Source organism: Myxocyprinus asiaticus, chromosome 3 (genome assembly GCF_019703515.2).
Source record: "Myxocyprinus asiaticus isolate MX2 ecotype Aquarium Trade chromosome 3, UBuf_Myxa_2, whole genome shotgun sequence".
Lineage (NCBI taxonomy): Eukaryota > Metazoa > Chordata > Actinopteri > Cypriniformes > Catostomidae > Myxocyprinus > Myxocyprinus asiaticus.
In genome coordinates this window covers 47,774,072-47,794,060 of record NC_059346.1, presented here as the reverse complement: position 1 = coordinate 47,794,060, position 19,989 = coordinate 47,774,072, and the positions used below count along the sequence as shown (strand labels likewise).

The window sequence follows — 19,989 nt, the reverse complement described above, 5'->3', positions numbered from 1 at the left end:
CACCTGCCTGCAAATTGGCTTTGTAAAAGTTATTAGCCAAGAGGTTCACATACTCTTTCAACCCTAGACTGTGACTGTTTAAATGGCATATTCAGTATTGATAAGAACAAATGCAATTATTTGTTTGTCATTACTTTAAGCAGATTGTGTTTGTCTATTATTAGGACTTACATGATGATCAGACCACATTTTATGAATAATAAGTGCAGAAATGCATGTAATTTTAAAGGGTTCACATACTTTTAACCCAAGTGATTATCTGTTCAGAAAGTATGGGTTTTGTTCTGAAATGGCTGCAGTATACTGTGATGGAGAGAGCTCTATATAGGACAGCGTGTTCTAGAAAGCTCAGCTCTCGATGTCAAAGACACACTTGCTATTTCCTTTGATGGTTTAACCAAAAAAAATCTTGAGGGTGTAATTACCTACAGTACAAATAGCTACAGAGTGGGAGTTTTACTTTGGCTGTTTTTAGCTATTCCTGAAGTTGGTGAAAGGAGAAGTATGAAAGTTTTCAAATGTAAAATGACTTGTTTTCCACAGGGTTTCTTCTCCATAACTGTCTAATCACGCTAGGGGAAGGGCAATCTCATGACCAAAGCATCACCATACCGACTTTTTGCCCTCATAATCAAAATGATTGACTTACCATTGATTGACTTATCATTAAGCTGTAATAGTAGTCCAAACCATTAGTATGCAAAACAGTATGTATGAAAGCTGCCTTAGTCTGATGCACCTTGTCTCAAAAAATTATGAAGGACTTCTGTTTATTGTTATGACTAAATTATTTGCTGATGTAAAATGACCAAAAGACCACTCTCTTCTTTTCGCTTTTCACCATATTCCAAGCACAAGGAACAACCCTTAACAAATCAATATGACTGGAAAATAACCAACAGTATTATGTTACCCCATTAAAAAAGCACACATGTGACAGAAGGCTAAACTGAGTGGGCTTTACAATCCTGATTCCTTTCACTCTGTTTTGACTGCTCTGTAAATTATGAGAATATATAGTAGATAAAGACTGATACAGTTATATTTCACACAAGAATTTGTGGTCATATCATAATGTGTGTTAGCAATTTATGAGCCTTTAGGGGTTTTTTACAGTAAAAAACACAAAGAATCTTCTCACAGATGCCCATAAAAACAACTCCTGCTATGGCTGCACAAAACTCTAACCAGGAACAAATGGTGAGAAGAAAAGACTGGAAGTATTTCAAAACACACAGGTGCGTTGAAGAACCTATTAAAAGTGAGAGTAGTTGTATAATTGAAATTGTGAAATTGTACAATTATCTAACTCTCTACTTCAAATATTTGCAATAGATAGACAGACGGACAGTTGGACAGAGATAGAAAAAGAGACAGACAGACAGAAAGATAGATAGAAAAAGAGACAGACAGACAGATAGAAAAAGAGACAGATGGACAGACAGATAGATAGACAGACAGATAGAAAAAGAGACGGACAGACAGACGGACAGACAGATAGAGAGATAAAGAGATAGACAGACGGATGGACAGACGGACAGACAGACAGACAGACGGACAGACAGATAGAGAGATAAAGAGATAGACGGATGGACAGATGGACAGACAGATAAAGACAGACGGACGGACTGATGGACGGACAGACAGATAGATAGAAAAAGAGATGGATGGACGACAGATAGATAGATAAATAGAAAAAGAGACAGATGGACAGACAGACAGAAAAAGAGACGGACAGAGAGAATCAGAATCAGAATGAGCTTTATTGCCAAGTATGCTTACACATACAAGGAATTTGTCTTGGTGACAGGAGCTTCCAGTGTACAACAATACAAAAACAGCAGCAAGACAGATAATAATACAAAATAAAACTAATTATACACATGCGTACAGACACACACATACATACATACACACATACACATAGGTAGTGCAAATCTAATACAATCTGTTATGTACAGTGCAAATACAAATCTGTTATGTACAGTGCAAATGTTTTTTGTTTTTTTTTTCAGAGGAATGAAATGGCAGAAGAGGTTGGATGTGTTGGATAAATATAAGAAAGACTAAACTGTGTATTGCACATAGTTATTGCTCAATGGGGCAATTTAACTGTTCATGAGATGGATACCCTGAGGGAAAAAACTGTTCCTGTGCCTGACAGTTCTGGTGATCAGAGCTCCAGATAGAAAAAGAGACAGACAGACAGACAGACAGACAGACAGATAGAATCTTGAAAATCACCTTCAAATATATGACGAATAGAAAAGTCGTGAAAATATACAAAAGTCTTCGGTCGTCGTCCGGTCAAATCGACTTGATTTGACTTGATTGTCCTCGTAATGTCTTTTGTTTACACAGCTATCATGACAAAACTACTGCAGTCTCTCACACTCTCCTGTCACTGAATTGCTGTCCAAATAACATGTCACGCGAAAAAAATTATATTCAGCAAAATAAAATGATTATATGTGAGCACTAAATCAGCCACTGTTCGTCTGTATCTCACTAAAGGACCGGTGACACGCTCATCTGCCAGACAGCGGTCAAAACAGCAGCTCGTTCTCCCTCGAGCGCAACATGAGACCAGCCGTTGGTGAAAGTGCGGGTAAGTACACTGTACGTCCCAATGACGGCCGTAAAGCATTCCTTAAAGTGATAGAACGAATAAAACTGAATTCTTACAATGACAACAGAATGTATTAGACGACAAAATAATAATAAACAGAGGTTGAGAGACTCACCTGTTCCCTGCCGTTGAGGAGCGCTGCTGTCCCCACTGAAGATGCTCGAGCGCCGAATCATTTTCTCCGCCAGGTGGAGCGCGCGACATTATGGCGCAGTGAACGAGAGACATGCTGGGTAATGTAGTCACTTTTGATGTAGTTTGATTATTTATTACATCTTCTGTAAAATGTTCTTGGCATTAATAATTTGAAGAAAAAAAAAAAAAGAAAAACATATATATATATATATATATATATATATATATATATATATATATATATATATATATATATATATTGTCAATGCGTTGCAAAGGTCAACTCCCTGTCTGTCGAATCTGCGGAAGCAATTATGTTTTTTTTTGTTTTTTGTTTTTTAAGAATTGTCTCACACAGACATGTGTGGTGTGAAACACACATATAATGTAAAATGTAAGTATTTGCGGTACTTTATAACTAACTGAGACGTGTGACTTGTAATTTCTGTGGTCAAAACATTTATTTGATTTTCCAGTGAATATTGTCGAATGTGCGTTTATTGTATACCAGTTGTCTAGGTTATTGAAACACGTTTCCAACATGGCTGCGCCCACAAACAGCAGAGATGCTGCTCTCTCAGCTATTTCAGGTCATTCAGCAAGTGTTTCAGCAGCAGCGGAAAATGTTTCATTACAGTATAGTCTGCTTTTGGATCATCTTATCGGTGACCGAAGGAAAATTAAAGACTTGAATCCGACCGTAATGGGTGCTTTGCCGAGTCCTCAGAAAACAGAGGAGCAGAAGATGATCGAGAGAGGAATGGAGAGCTGCGCCTTTAAATCACTGATCGCATGTGTCGGAGGTATTTCACTGACTGACAGTCACTTCTTAAAACATGTTTTATATTAAATATATGGCACCCTAAAAAAACTAAACCAGTAGCATAGGTACCTGACCAAGTCTGTGTTGTCAAAACTAACAGTTCTGCACTTGGTGTCATGATGTTAGGATTTAAAGGGGCCTTCTTTTTTTTATGTTCCACTTTTAATATTACTATTACTAATATTACTATAGGTTGAGGAAGTGTTGTGTGATACTTCATACTGACAAACTGTCAACGGAGGAATTTATGACGCTTTAATTCACAACCAAACAAAACACAACAGTTCTGAATCATATTTTCTCTCGCCTGCAGGGTTTGTTTTGGGAGGTGCTTTTGGTATCTTCACAGCTGGTATTGACTCCAATGTTGGGCTTGATCCCAAAGACCCCCTAAGAACCCCCACAGCAAGAGAGGTTTTAAGAGACATGGGGCAGAGAGGAATGTCGTATGCTAAAAACTTTGCCATTGTGGGTGCCATGTTTTCATGCACAGAGTGTCTCATAGAATCCGTGAGTACCATGTGTCTTTTCTGGTCTGTCTGATCATCTTTGTCAGTTTTACTCTGTTAGCCCTTTTCCCCTAATCATAATGCATGGTTCCTTGATGACATACTAAATTCATTTTGCACTTAAACAATTAGAGGCTATGTGAGGAATTATTTACTGCTTGGGCTGAACTATTTGGACAAAAAGTCTAATTGCGATTATTTTGAAAAATATTGCGAGCCTTTATTTTGGCGAAACAGGAAGAGAAATGCTCACATTCACACTTCTGTCCACAAAAATATGGTGTTATGAGGTTACTTTAGATGGAAAGTAACTTTTAGCGGCCAAACATATTTGGAATTACACAAATGTGCTATTAGTGAGCATGGTTGGGAGGGTTACTTTTAAAATGTAATCCGTTACAAGTACTGATCACTTAGTAAAAAATTTAATCAGTAACCTAATCCAATTACTGCAATAAGAAAGTAATGTAATCAAATTATTTTACTTTTGGATTACGTGAAGGCCGCATTGTTAAATAAAGTAAAGGGAAAAGCAATATGATCTCGAATAACAAAACTGGCGAGTCCTCTATAGGGTTGGGAACCGAGAACCTGTTCTTGTTCAGAACCGGTTCCATTCTTTAAAAAATACCGGAATCAGTGACTTTCGGTTCCATTAACGGTTCTCCAGCCCTCAAATACTCTGACAGTGTTTCCAGCAGCGCATCTCTGCAGCATCACTGCCCTCTACTGACTCTACAGCATAAAACACAGTTCTACCAATGTATTTAACTCCCAATCGAAAGAGTCTCGAGCCGGCTCTTTTTACAGCACGAAACATATGCGCTTCCGGTACAGTTCGATTCATGAAATAATTATTCAAAGGAGCCGGTTCTTTTGAATCAACAGCGCAAAACATATGGTGCTTCCGGTATAGTCCGATCCCGAAAGAACCATTCTTATGAGCCGGTTCTTTTGAATCTACAGCGTGAAACATACAGCGCTTTCAGTATACAAGTAATCTTATACTGATGTGCAAGTAATGAATGTCCAACTCAAAATAAAATAAGAATCGTTGAAGTCTCACAAGCCTGAAGTACAACATTAGGCTACAAAACACAGTCTAAACTGTCTCTGGAACTGTTACTGTTCATTTAATGATGACCTGTGTCTCTATTAAATCAAGCAGTGCAGTTACTGACTGGTTGTTCATATGACAATGTATAATTAAAGATACACAAGTTTTGTTGTACTAAGTGGAATTTTATAAAATAATAAATTAATTAAATATGCCATCACATTTCATGTTGGTTTAGATTTCTTTATTTAAAATAGAATAAGGATCTTTTATTGGATTGTAATTATGTCTGTAATAAGTCTGCAAACACGCCTTTTACAAGAATTGTATTCCATTTATATCTGCTCTGTACAAATCTGAAATGATCTCATTATTTGGTAACAGACAGCAGGGGGTAGTAAATGCAATAAGAATCCACTTCAATACGGAACATATTTCTTTCTGCTGTACCGTCCAGGGCTCAACATTAATGCTTGTCCGGGACAAGTGGATTTTTGCAAGGCCAAGTCAAAGTGAATTTCACTTGCCCGACCGGACAAGTTGCCTGAGTGAAACCTTAAAAATAAAAAAAATACCGGGTTTATTTGTGATTTAGTGTATGCCTGTATGAATGAATGAATGAACGTTACATTTATATAGCACTTTTCTGACACTACACTCAAGGGCTATACACAGTGAACAGGGGACTCTCCTCACCCACCACCAGTGTGCAGCATCCACCTGGATGATGCGACGGTAGCCATAGTGCACCAGTACGCTCACCACACACCAGCTACTGTATCACTTATTAAAATAAATTATATCCTGCTGTTAAAAATAATCTACAGTGCCTGAACTTCTGCGTGGGATTCTGAGTATTGTCTTTGTATTAATTCCAGAATCTGCGCGAATACAGGAAAACAGCTTTTGCGCATCCTTCTCCTTTCTCCCTCTCTCGTACAGCAACGCTTGTTGAATTGGGTGTGAGCATGTGAAGTGGATGCATTTTATTCAACATGTGAATGTCATTGTCCTGCACCTGTGTTAAGAGCAATGTAATAAAACTATTGCACCTATTTTTAAACAACAAAGCTGTCAACGTTGCAAGCACGTAACATCGGAGCGATCCAGGTTTGCAGCCTTTCATATCGTGGCGCTCCGTTATAAGTCATAATACTACACCTTTGACGAGAACTGTAGAAACAGCAAACATGCTTTGTGTAATGCTACCTGCTGCAGGATGAAGAGAAACACCTGTTACATCTCTCATCTCCATCTCTCTGGAGCTCTTTCTGACCTATACAGGTATTCTCTGCCATGTGAATCAGTCAATTTTAATATGTAATAATATACAAATATAAAAATAAAATGGTAATATAAACACTATAATATCAACAATATACATAAAATGAAAATATATTATCTGTCTTTAAAATACATGGGTCAGTCAAAAATAAGGTTCTCCATAATGAAAATGGAAAATCTACATAATCTAAATAAATTAAAAAAAAATATATATATATATATATATATATATTGTTGAGGTAAAATTAATTTTAACAAATACGAAATATATTTTTATGTCATGAATATTATAATTGTTTTGGTGGGTTGTTCCATCTGACATTTGATATGCTGCTGGGACATGCCAAATACCTCTGTTTTTTCAGGGATGTAAGACATGTTTCTAGAGAGGACATGTTACAGATGAAGTCAGAAGTTTACATACACCTTAGCCAAATACATTTTAACTCAGTTTTTTACAATTCCTGACATTTAATCGTAGAAAACATTCCCTGTTTTAGGTCAGTTAGGATTGCTGTTTTAAGAATGTGAAATATCAGAATAATAGTAGAGAGAATTATTTATTTCAGCTTTTATTTCTTTCATCACATTCCCAGTGGGTCAGAAGTTTACATACAATTTGTTAGTATTTGGTAGCATTGCCTTTAAATTGTTTAACTTTGGTCATACATTTTAGGTATCCTTCCACAAGCTTCTCACAATAAGTTTCTGCAATTTTGGCCCATTCCTCCAGACAAAACTGGTGTAACTGATTCAGGTTTATAGGCCTCCTTCCTCGCACACGCTTTTTCAGTTCTGCCCACAAATCAGATTGAGGTCAGGGCTTTGTGATGGCCACTCCAATACATTGACTTTGTTGTCCTTAAGCCATTTTGCCACAACTTTGTAGGTATGCTTTGGGTCATTGTCCATTTGGAAGACCCATTACGACCGAGCTTTAACCTCCTGGCTGATGTCTTGAGATGTTGCTTCAGTATATCCATATAATTTCCTTCTTCATGATACTATCTATTTTGTGAAGTGCACCAGTCCCTCCTGCAGCAAAGCACCCCCACAACATGATGCTGCCACCCCCATGCTTCACGGGTGGGAGGGTGTTCTTCGGCTTACAAGCCTCACCCTTTTAACTTCAAACATAACAATGGTCATTATGGCCAAACAGTTCAATTTTTTGTTTCATTAGACCAGAGGACATTTCTCCAAAAAGTAAGATCTTTGTCCCCATGTGCACTTGCAAACTGTATTCTGGCTTTTTTATGGCGGTTTTGGAGCAGTGGCTTCTTCCTTGCTGAGCAGCCTTTCAGGTTATGTCAATATAGGACTCGTTTTACTGTGGATATAGATACTTGTCTACCTGTTTCCTCCAGCATCTTCACAAGTTCCTTTTCTGTTGTTCTGGGATTGATTTGCACTTTTCGCACCAAACTATGTTCATCTCTAGGAGACAGAATGCGTCTCCTTCCTGAGCTGTATGATGGCTGCGTGGTCCCATGGTGTTTATACTTGTGTACTATTGTTTATACAGATGAACGTGGTACCTTCAGGCGTCTGGAAATTGTTCCCAAGGATGAACCAGACTTGTGGAGGTCCACAATTTTTTTCTGAGATCCACAGGTACACCTCCAATTCAATACACCTCCTATCAGAAGCTAATTGTCTAAAGGCTTGACATCATTTTCTGGAATTTTCCAAGCTACTTAAAGGCACAGTTAATGTAGTGTATGTAAACTTCTGACCCACTGGAATTGTGATATAGTCAATTAAAAGTGAAACATATTAAATCTGTGGAGTGGTTAAAAAATTGAGTTTTAATGACTTCAGCCTAAGTGTATGTACAATTCTGACTTCAACTGTAAGTGTAAAGGTGTGGGGTTGTTGATTAATTTTCATATGTTGATAAATCTTCAATCTTGATAAAAGTTAACAGTTATGTTATTTGTCAATGCCCCACATACAGTATTAAATAAACAGGGTACTTTCTCAGGATTCGTTAAAATTATAATGCATTTTGTTAACATTAAACTTTACTGCAAATTTTAGAAAACACAACAGCAAAACAAAAAAAAAAGTAATTTTTCTTTCGGGACAAGTAACATTTTTACTCGGACAAGTGAAGAACCAGTTTACTTGTCCGAAGGACAAGCACATCACAATGCTTAATATCGAGCCCTGCCGTCAGTGATGCACAATTCGTGTCACAGCTATTCCTGCTTCCGTGAAAAGATCGACGGGTGGTCGGACACCGAAACTATCAGGGAACACTTTCAAGCTTTCCGTTACTCCCCAAGCCTGTTAGTGAATCTAAAGTGCTGTACATTTAACGCGCTTAGCTCATTAGCCTCACGTGTGTTTTGAGTATGTGTAACATATATAATCGCACAAGCCATATCACAATTTCAATGAATCCTTCATCCCTATTTCCTGCAGTGCATTATTCTCTACACTTCCAGTGTTTTAAATTGATTTTGATTGTAGGCAATACTCTGTTATGTTCTTTCCAACACAATGTTTGACTACTCATTTATATAAAAGAAATGCATTTGAACCGAATACATTTAAGTAAGTTCTAATAGGGAGTCACTAGGTGGAGCCATTAGCCCAAATTCAGCTGAAGAATAAACACTACTCAGTACAAATATACAAATACAGTATATTACATATATACTGTAATATATATATATATATATATATATATATATATATATATATATATATATATATATATGTGTGTGTGTGTGTGTGTGTGTGTGTATGTATATATATATATATATATATATATATATATGTGTGTGTGTGTGTGTGTGTGTGTGTATATATATATATATATATATATATGTGTGTGTGTGTGTGTGTGTGTATATATATATATATATATATATATGTGTGTGTGTGTGTGTGTGTGTGTATATATATATATATATATATATATATATATATGTGTGTGTGTGTGTGTGTGTGTGTATATATATATATATATATATATATATATATATATATATAATTACAGTATATATGTAATATACTGTATTTGTATATTACATATATGTGTGTGTGTATATATATATATATATATATATATATATATATATATACACACACACACACACACACACACACATATATATATATATATATATATGTGTGTGTGTTTGTACTGAGTAGTGTTTATTCTTCAGCTGAATTTGGGCTAATGGCTCCACCTAGTGACTCCCTATTAGAACTTACTTAAATGTATTCAGTTCAAATGCATTGCTATAGCACTTTACAAAAAAATTGTGCATTAAAACACTGTGAGCAAGCCAAAGGTAACAGTGGCAAGGTACAACTTACTAAAATGTTTAAATATATGAGAAAGAAACCTTGGTAAGAGCCAAGAACCAACCAACAAGACTTGGTTTCTCATTTATTGAACATGTTTCAGCACTAATCATTTGTCTTAAGAATGGTCTCATTTCCCTCTCCTAGCATCGTGGGAAGTCCGACTGGAAAAATGCAGTATATAGTGGCTGTGTTACAGGTGGTGCCATTGGATTCAGAGGTAAGTTAAATTCGTAGCGTGGTCCGTACAATCAGATGTGGGTTACCGTTACATATGTAATTGTGTGTTTTTTTTATTTTTTTTATGTTTTGCACTTTACAAATAAGACTGAAACCTGTTATTCTTTTCATTAGCTGGTCTTAAGGCTGGAGTTTTGGGCTGTGGAGGTTTTGCAGCTTTCTCTGCTGCCATCGAGTACTACCTCCGATGATGAACATCAGCTTCAGGACTCTTACCATGTACTGTTGTGAGTTCTCACAGTATAATGAAACGGGCGACATATTTGAGTGCGAACTTCCACTCTCCTGCTGAAAAAGAGGTGTTCCAATCCCACCAGAGGAGGACTGTAATATTCTGTTACCTAAGTGAGTGAACTAATAAGACACCAAACTAAGATGCGGTACCTTGTTTTGTTTTACTTCTGCGAAATGTGTGGACCCTTCTGTCTCAAAGGGTCCTTAAAATGTCTGCCCATTGGCCGAATTATGTATGATCAATACGCCATGTGATGGGGCACATCTCCTTTGACAACCTCCCAGATCAAAACTTTAATATTTTGACATAAATAACATATAAATCAGTCATCCCAATAAAGTTTTCTCCGTTAATGACTGTAGACATGTTTTGTGTTGTGAAATGGCTTTTGGTGAAGCCGTTTCTGTCAGAAACATACCCATTAAAGTGTATCCTGTCTCTGTGAGAAGCAAGATGAAATGTACAGTTTTTATTTTGCCTGTGGAAAAAATAAAGATTGGTGTAAAATGTAATAAAATCAGTAACATTTTACAATAAGGTTGCATTCGTTAACATTAGGTAAAGCAATAGTTAACATGAACTGACAATATTTTCCACAGCATTTATTAATCTTGGGTATTGTTAATTTCTACATATGCAGATACATTTGCATGCAATATTTTGATAAATTAACATTAAGATGAAAAAATGCTGTAAAGATTTTTTTTGATTGTTGATACACGATACCTAATGTGTTAACTTGTGCACGCAGATAGAACCTTATTGTAAAATGTCATAATAAAATCTTCATACTTCATGCCTGTGTCATTTTGTGTACCTTTCTAAAGGAAACAAAGTCCACTCAGTTAAAAGGATTCATCAAATCAGATTTATTTTCTCCAAAGTGGTGTTTGGATTTACAGGTTTCAAGAAAATAATTAGTTTCACTCTGTAGCCCCTTTCTAAAAGGAGATTCTTAAAAGGTCATGCTACAAACTGATAAAATAACTATATATTTATATGAATCTGATATATATGTGAAAAATCAAAATGTTATCAAAAATAGGAGGCAGGGAGCGCTAAAGGTTGTGAATTAGAAAATCAGAAAATCAGTCATGCTTGGAGGTCAAGCTGACATATAGCAAGGAAGTGAGTTGTCCTCACCAGGAAATAGATAATGCAAACATGCCTTCTGGCTACATCCCAGTTCTCTAAAAGGTTTCCTTCATCACTGGCCTCTTAATGAGAGTTAAGATTTAACTGAACGGGTTCAAAGATGGAACCAAGGAATGCATTTGAGTGTAGGTGTTGTACATTTTGCCATAGTTTGTATGTGGACCATTGATAAAATGCTTCTAGATGCATGCAAGATCTAGAAGTGTAATAGACCATCATGGACATACCCTGACCTAAGCTTATGTGCTGTTTAATCACGTCAGCCTGTGAGGAATGAATGCAGCTCAGAAAACTGGGTTACAATATAGACGTTTTAGATTTCTTTTAAATGAGTAAAAAAAAAAAAAAAAATGCAAATATAAAGACAAAACACAGCAAGCACATACAGAACTTCAATAATAATAATAATAATTAAAACATGATTGTAAGACTTCAACAAAAGCATGTTTGAAAAACAAAGTTAGCTGTAACAGTTTACTCAAATTATATATTTAAATGAAACTTTTTAGAATTAACAGAATCAAAGTGTACATTACACTGTGCCTGATAACAGAGGAATTTCCTTAATCTTATGTAATGTACATTTTTGAATATAAAAAGGAAGTGAGCAGAGACAGCCACAACCTATAAACACCACCTGCCCAGGGCTCTTTGCGCTGAGCTTGTGTCAACACCACACACAACTCTAATACAAGGCACTGTATTTACGATCTTCCAGTCAACACACAATTTGGGTGGAAAAACAAAACCTTTTTAGATATTTCTAATTAATTAATTCAAATGAAGTTCTCTGCATATATTTACCTAGTTTAGATGTGTTAAAAATCAAAGCAGCAGATAACAATCCCAAGCAATGTCTAAACCTCTCATTCTCATTCATGTATTTTCATTTCATACTGTGGACTATTCCAGATGTTTTGTTGCCTCAGGAACTGAAGAATGCCTTGTAGAGATTTGACCTTCTGTAGATAGCAACTGAAGGAAGGGCAATCATGTTGAAGGTCAGATTAACTCCAGAGCCATTAAACTACATGTCACCTTTTTCAATTGATGATTAATAGAATCTATTGCTGAATAAAGTGCCTGACAATCTTTGGTCTACTAAACCAAATAGTTGTAAAATCACAAGCTTTGAAGGAAAACACAAATAAAACCAAGAAGGTGATCGTCATTGTAGGTCTTCTCAATTATACATTTTGTGTCTTATCTTTCTTATTCCTTTCTTAAGCACAGTCCCATCTTTCATCTCTACATAATAATGGATAAATGATAACTTTTACCAAACCCTGAGCTGAGAGAGGCCTTGAAAAGGCTAAACAAAAGACTTCATATATTATGATTTTAAAATCATATCATACAGTCCCGTGATTTAAAGGTCAAAAAAATGCCTTAAATAAGCCTGACATCAAAAACAGTATGTTCAATGTCATTTATCAAGATCTTTTCAATCCTCTGGATATAAGACTGTCCATATATTACGGATTATATATTATGGGTTTGATATACACTATACAAAAAAATGCCCTATGACCTGTGAGAATGAGAGAAAGTTCTAATGATAGATCAGCAGATCACACTGCAGTAGACTCAAAAAAGGGGGAAAAAGTGAAATGCATCAATGTTATATACAATTGAAAACAAAACTTTAATTTTACTAAATTAAAAATAAAACCTAACAGGAAAAATAACCTACATCCAACCCAAAAGAAACTTGCCAAAGACAGGAAGCAACAGCATGAATGACTGTATTCTTACTTTTGAGCAAAGCATTCCATCTCTTTCAGTCCAGCAAAGACCCTGTTCAACCTCCAAGCGTACGAGCTGGGAGCTTATACACACTGTTATACAAGCCTTCTTTCTCTCTCTCACACACACGCTTGCTAAAGGCTACTTTTAGGTCCAGTTTGTCTTAGAAGCCCACTAAATGAGTGCATTGGTATGTACTGATTTTAATCCAACAGTTATGCACTTTTGAAAGTGCTTAAAGGGATAGTTCACCCAAAAATGAAAATTCAGTCATTGTTTACTCTTCAGACTAAACATGTCTGAAGAGTTTGTAGTGAAAGAATTGATGCATTTCTACGTCCAGCCTTATTTTTTGAACGTTTTTGGACTGATGCCTGTTCACAGTGGACTGACGGAGTTAGTTCACGCAATGGAGAGAGTTACCTGCACGATGCCGAAAATAGAAAACAAGCGGTTGATAGAATGTACTGTCGCTCGTCACTGCTGATTAGGACAAAAACTGATTAACACAGAAAATATACCTTTTATCGCATGTCGTTTGCCATCAGATTAGGAGACGGTGTGACTGTGGCTGCCTGTAGCCTCCTCTATGTGTCTGTTTGATTTCCGAGTACTCAGTTAAAAAAAATAAGGCTGAGCATAGAAATGCATCAATTCTTTGACTACAAACTCTTCAGACATGTTTAGTAAGTTCTGTTCTCTGTTTTGTGTGTAGCTGTGTTGTGTTCTGTTGTCACTATTGCTGTGGAGGACCTGTTTTTAGATCAACAAAACAAGTTTTCGCTTGAAAGCCACAATGTCACGAGAGGGCTGCGTAAACTGTTGCGCTCCTGTCCTATCATGAATGCGAACAGATCAACACTCAGTGAACATTTTCACTAAATAATACATTAGATTTCAGTTTGTTTCGCACCACATCTTATGTATACTTTCATAACAATCGTTCTTTTTCTTCTTTTAAAGCTTGAAGAGGTGGTCACCATAATCTGCCATTGTATGACATCACTGAGCACAATTTTTCTTTCACAATTTCTCCCTTTGTGTTAAGAAAAAGAAGGAAAGTCATATAGTGTTATAACAACAAAGGGGTAAACAATGGCAGAATTATCAGTTTTTGGTGAACTAATACTTTAATGGACTGTAAATAAAAACTTAGATGCTTTCATATGGCATTCAGCATCAACTAAATGTATTATGAAAGATGCTACAGTTTGTGTTAAAAGCCTTGAAACAAAGGTTTCTGAGTTCCTTGCAAGCCTACATTTACACAAGTTCTCATACGGCCGTAATCCTTCCTACAAAAATGACACTAGGCAACAGCAAATAACCCATTTTTACAGCACATCAATTTAGAATTAAATACAATTATTCTAAAACTCAAACTGCAGGCTTAGTTAAAAGAAAGATAACGCCTCATAAAACCCCACATAAAGAGCATAGTATGTGTGCCACACTTCACATTCAACACCAAATCACAAACATAATACTTAATGCCAGGGTTCAAATACCTTTTGATAAATTAATTTCCAGATGTTTACGATTACTGGGTAAAGATGTTTAAAAATCATTGTAGCGAAATAGCACTCAAAAAAAAATATTTTAACCTATTTTTAAAATGTACACATTTCAATTCAACATTTCAAGTTGTGTAATCTTTAACCAAATTAAATAAAACAAAATGTAAAAAAAGTTATTTTATTAAAAAAATGTTAAGCTAACAATTAAATTAGATGGAAATCTGTTATGAAATTAAAATGCATAAATCTTACATTATTTATTTATTTGGGGAGTAAAACAGTCGATTTCTAGTCCATGAAAATATTATAGCGCTGAGAATAACTAGAAAACAACTGGTAACACTTTACAATAAGGTTTTATTTGTTAACATAATTAAATGCATTGGGTATCATTAACTAACAATTAACAATTATTTTTACAGCATTTAATAATCTTAGTTAAAGTACTATTCTGGGTTTAATACAAGTTAAGCTCAATCGACAGCATTTATGGCATAATTTTTATTACCGCAAAAATACATTTTGAATTGCCCCTCCTTTTCTTTAAAAAAAGTCAAAAATCTGAGGCACTTACAATGGAAGTGAATGGGGCCAATCCATAAATGTTAAAATACACACTGTTTCAAAAGTATGGCCACAAGACATAAACAATATGCATGTTAACATAATTTCAGTGGGATAAAATCGCTTACTAACCTTGTCTGTAAGATATAGCCATCACAATGTAGTCAACAAACCCTAAAATGACTGTAAATATTACTTTTTAAACAACTTAACATCTCAAATAATATATGAGTTTTAACAGAAGAACTAATGTAAGTGCTTTTATAAAATTATAATCTTCACATTTCTGACTTTAAATCCTCCAAAAATTGGCCCCATTCACTTCCATTGTAAGTGCTTCACTGTAACCTCGATTTCTGCTGTTTTTAAAGAAAAGGAGGGACAAGTCAAAAGTACATTTAGTGGGAATTAACATTATGCCACAAATGCTGTCGATTGAGCTTAACTTGTATTAAACCTGGAATATTCCTTTAATGTTACACAATTAAAACAAATACAATTGTTCCTTGTTAGTTCATGTTAACTAATGTAGTTAACAATGTTAACTAATACAACCTTATTGTAAAGTGTTACCAAAAAACTATATTGACTGTAGAAATTTCCATGACTTTAAAATTGTATTGATTTTAATTTATTTTCCAGACCTGGAAATTACAATTTTACATGATGCGGGAACCCTATATTACATCCTTTGGATGTACAGATGTCAGTTTTAGGAGTAGGGTGGCATGCAATTTTTCTTTCAGATTATGTGTTCACATGGGACATCCAACTACCCACAGTCCCTTGCTTTGAAGCCTCTTGTGTTTTTGCTTTGACTGCTGCCTGGAGATCCCCCCGGGCATAATGTGGCCTAAAAGATATGCCAAGCGTTATGTGCTGGCTCTTTGTACCTGCAAAGACCCCACCCCCCAATAGACTCAAGACCTGTGTATATTACTGTGAACATAAGGACTGATTCTTTACTGCCCCCATGTGCAGGTGATCTGAAATTCTGCTCTAATGTTAAAGTACTGCAGGTTTTTAAAGTAATGTTTGTTTAATAAATTTATCTCATCATAGACGTAGCTGTGCTACTCACATAATAGTTTCCCTTTAAACCATTGTATTTTTATACTTCAAGCACACATACACACTATAGGTTAGGGTTGGGCCAGCTTATCATATAGGACAAAGGACAGAACCAAAAAAATAACAAAAAGTAACAGATAATTCCAATGACATTCAAAGACACAAGTCCCAACTGTAACAGATCCTCCAGTCAGAAAAGGAAGAGAGGGTCACACCCCTCAACATCTGACCTAAAAGTCTCCTTAGTGATCACCGCAGGCAGTTAATCCAATGGAGCGGCTCTGTAACAGCCATTTATGTGTGGAATGGAGAAGAGAAGAGAAGTCAGCAGTAATAATGGGATTTCTAACAGGCGCGTGAGTCTAGTTGTACAGTAACAGTAGTAGATGCAGTGCCGTAGCCTTCAGCTGTGACGTTGATTGGTTGGTTTGTTCTAGATAACAACAGTGATTCCTTCGCTAATCAGCCTTGGCGATATCTGAGATGGGCTCGGGGGAGGACACTGGAGAGATCTGATTCTTTGCATCCTGTTGGCGCTTGTAGAGTCGGTAGCCTTTACGGCAGAGAAGGACGAACCAGTAGACTTGCGGTGCCAGGATGCAGAAGTTGCCCAGGTTTGCAGAGAAGGGCATATGGAAGGGAACGCTGTATAGCGGGATGCCGTAGTGGGAGCCGTACATCCAGTACATATAGGGGAAGAGTGCAATGCGGCATATGAAGAAACTCAACAGCACCATGCCGCCATTGACCTTGTGCAGCCAGCATTCCTGCATCCCCAACTACAGGAAGAGACAGTCAACACGACAAGAATGAAAGGAAGAGGAAACAAAACGGGTGACATCAGTCATGATGGTGGATTCTATGAATCATGTTATCATGTTCACGCTTCTGTTTTTGTGATGGGAAATTATGTCACTTAGTGTAAGAAATTGTCATTTAAGGCACGGCTACATTTACCTTTGCACGGCGAAATTCAGTGGATGTTGAGCATGTGTGAAACCAGCAAAAAATAGCTTGTCAAGCTGTCTCTTTTCAATGCTGCAATTTATACTCTGAGAGTAATGTTAAAAAGAATCTTGCCACTAAAATTATGTCTGCCCATTGTGAATATTCAGTGTAGCTGTGTACGAAGCACCGCCCACAAAGAGGTCACTGCCAAACCAAACAACTTCCTATTGGTCAATGCAGCAAATTCCCGTCAAAGTTCACCAAACTTGAACTCCACACAAAATCCACGAGGGGAACTCTTCGCCACGTGAAATCCATCACGCGGATTCCCATTAAGATGACTGTATTTCGGCCACGAAATTTCACCGTGCAAAAGTACATTTGACGGCGCCTTTAGTCAAAGCATGGCCATAGATCAAACATCAACTGCACTACAGATGGCAAGTGCTTTCTATAAATGGCAAGCTTCAATCTGATTTGCTGGCTTTATGCAATATCTGTTTGTTTTTTTTCACCTCCTGTGACTAAATTTGGCATATATACATTTCACACGCTCGACTCGACTGCACATTCTAGCACAGAAACTGAATGTGTGGAGCAGTCCACGCTTATTTATTACATGCGATGCATGTCCCGGCATAAAAAACACAAAGTGGATTTACTGAACGGAGAATAAAGACTTCAGCCGCAAGCGGTGAGACAGGTGTGGGAGAGATACGGGCAAGCTTTTGTATCTCTTCTCATCGCCCGAAAACACTCACTCACTGTCATCTGAAGCAGTGTCAAAAGCGAAACCGCACGGGCGAGACACAGCGTGTGCGTGATAGAGACTGAACGCAGCCAGAGTAAATAATAGTTTTGAGATTTTAAACTTTAGCAAATTAAACTACAGCAATATCTTGCCAATAAAGCTCATATTAATTGAATCAGCCCATTTGATTGTATTTTTATAAAAATCCAATGGAAATGACAGAAGATTTTGCTCAACTTTTAATTACAGCATGCCCACTGATTTTATGTACCTTTATCAAATATTTATACCTGTAAAAAAGTGTCTAATTAACTCTATCCTCAAAAAAACTAAACATTTTAACATGTACATATTTAAATAATTCAAATGAATAATGACTACCTAATCTCTTGCAAGTTCTTTGAGACAAAGTATAAAGTAAATATATTTCTGATTGTATTTTTATGTTTGTTGTAATGTATCATGCACCATGATTAATCACATGAAAAGTAATGCCTATGACTACCAAAAGGGGGAAGAGAGCATGTAAAGGCATATACTATACAGTAAGTACTACATGCCTAAGAGCAACTAGTCACACCAAATAGGCCAAGAATCAGTGGAAAAAGAGTTGGCTGGAAGATAACAGAGAACGGAAGAAACATGAGCACATAGAAAAAGAGATGAAGAATGGCATGACTAGACAGATATAAATGATAGAAATCTGAACTACATAGTGAATACTTGGCTGAGTGTTCAGTACTCTGATAGGTCTCCATCTCTGTATTTAGCTTACACATTAGTCTTGACAGAAGGAAACTGGAAAAGTGTTGACCTGCAGCTCCTCTCTCAAGCTGGCAGGAACAGCACTGTGAAGGATCGCTGAGTTAAATACAAAATCAATGTGTGCGAGTGTGTGTTCTACCTGAATGAGGATTTTGCCCAGTGAAACAAAAGGAGTGCTGAGCTCTGTGAGGAACAGACAGCCAATGAAGTAATCACCCTGGTCCTTCCTAAAGAACTGATGTACAGAATAAAAAACACAGTCAGCACAAACATGCATACACTCACTGTCTCAATAAGACCAATAAGGGTATAAATTGCATTGTGATGCATTGATTCTGACAATAAAAATTCAAATGCATTCATTGCGGGATTCAATAAAACGTATATATATATATATATATATATATATATATATATATATATATATATAAAATCACTTAAAGGAATAGTTTACCCAACAAGGAAAATTCTGTCATCATTTACTTACCCTCATGTCATTCTAAACCCATGTGACTTTCTCTCTAATATGGAACACAAAAGGAGACGTTTTGATGAATGTCCAGGTCTGCCTTTTCAATATGATGGCAGTCGAAAGTGACTCACTTTAAAGCATAAAAAAGGACCCAAAAGTATCATATATGTAGTTCATGCAACTTGTGCACACATTTCAAGTCTTCTGAAATGCAAGTCATTTTTCAGTGAACATCTTTACATTCGTTGCACCTTCTTCAGCACTATGAAAGAAGCTTGTTTGCAATTGCAACTTGCATTGTATGTGCTCAGAAACCTTGAAATATGTTACATAATATTTTAAGACTAATTTTATGATACTTTTTTTAAGCTTTAAAAAAGTTAATTTTTTTAAGCTATCAAGTGCTGTTGTATTGAAAAGACGGATCGAGATATTCATTAAAATATCTCCTTTTGTGTTCTGCGTAAGAAAGTCATATGGGTTTGGAACGACATGGGAGTAAGTAATGACAATTTTTATTTTTGGGTGGACTATTACTTTAATAATAATAATAATAATAATAATATATATATATATATATATACACACACACACAGTTGAAGTCAGAAGTTTACATACACTTAGGCTGAAGTCATTGAAACTCATTTTTAACCATTCCACAGATTTAATATTAGCAAACTATAGTTTTGGCAAGTCGTTTAGGACATCTACTTTGTGCATGACATGAGTAATTTTCCAATAATTGTTTACAGACAGATTGTTTCACTTTT

The 19,989-nt window shown here is 36.2% G+C and overlaps 3 protein-coding genes across 5 annotated transcripts in view; 1 reads left to right on the top strand and 2 right to left on the bottom strand.

Annotated features, from left to right (window-relative positions):
• The window catches only part of specc1 (sperm antigen with calponin homology and coiled-coil domains 1), a 208,956-nt gene extending 206,122 nt beyond the window's left edge, over positions 1-2,834 (bottom strand). The window contains exon 1 of one of the 2 annotated variants that reach the window (XM_051664237.1): positions 2,745-2,834. The gene's annotated coding sequence lies outside the window, so the exon portion shown is untranslated. The remainder of the gene's footprint in view (positions 1-2,744) is intronic. The other variant, XM_051664249.1, reaches the window with a different exon arrangement.
• A 342-nt stretch (positions 2,835-3,176) lies between these two features.
• Positions 3,177-10,997, top strand: timm22 (translocase of inner mitochondrial membrane 22 homolog (yeast)). Its single transcript, XM_051673476.1, has 4 exons — positions 3,177-3,567; positions 3,901-4,097; positions 9,903-9,975; positions 10,110-10,997. The coding sequence occupies exons 1-4, from the start codon at positions 3,306-3,308 to the stop codon at positions 10,184-10,186; spliced, it is 609 nt and encodes a 202-aa protein (XP_051529436.1). The 5' UTR covers positions 3,177-3,305; the 3' UTR covers positions 10,187-10,997.
• A 78-nt stretch (positions 10,998-11,075) lies between these two features.
• tlcd3a (TLC domain containing 3A) overlaps positions 11,076-19,989 on the bottom strand; it is a 34,768-nt gene continuing 25,854 nt past the window's right edge. For both annotated transcript variants that reach the window (XM_051673458.1, XM_051673463.1), the window contains exons 4-5: positions 18,887-18,982; positions 11,076-17,062 (exon numbers count right to left, since the gene is read on the bottom strand). In XM_051673458.1, coding sequence (XP_051529418.1) covers positions 16,742-17,062; positions 18,887-18,982 — 417 coding nt within the window. In that variant the 3' untranslated portion in view covers positions 11,076-16,741. The remainder of the gene's footprint in view (positions 17,063-18,886; positions 18,983-19,989) is intronic.

Excerpts from the sequence above, each read along its gene's own strand:
- timm22 (XM_051673476.1), top strand. The coding sequence starts at position 3,306 with ATGGCTGCGCCCACAAACAGCAGAGATGCTGCTCTCTCAGCTATTTCA. Across the intron at positions 3,568-3,900 it reads ACTGATCGCATGTGTCGGAG|GGTTTGTTTTGGGAGGTGCT; the intron begins GTATTTCACTGA and ends TCTCGCCTGCAG. Across the intron at positions 4,098-9,902 it reads CAGAGTGTCTCATAGAATCC|CATCGTGGGAAGTCCGACTG; the intron begins GTGAGTACCATG and ends TCCCTCTCCTAG.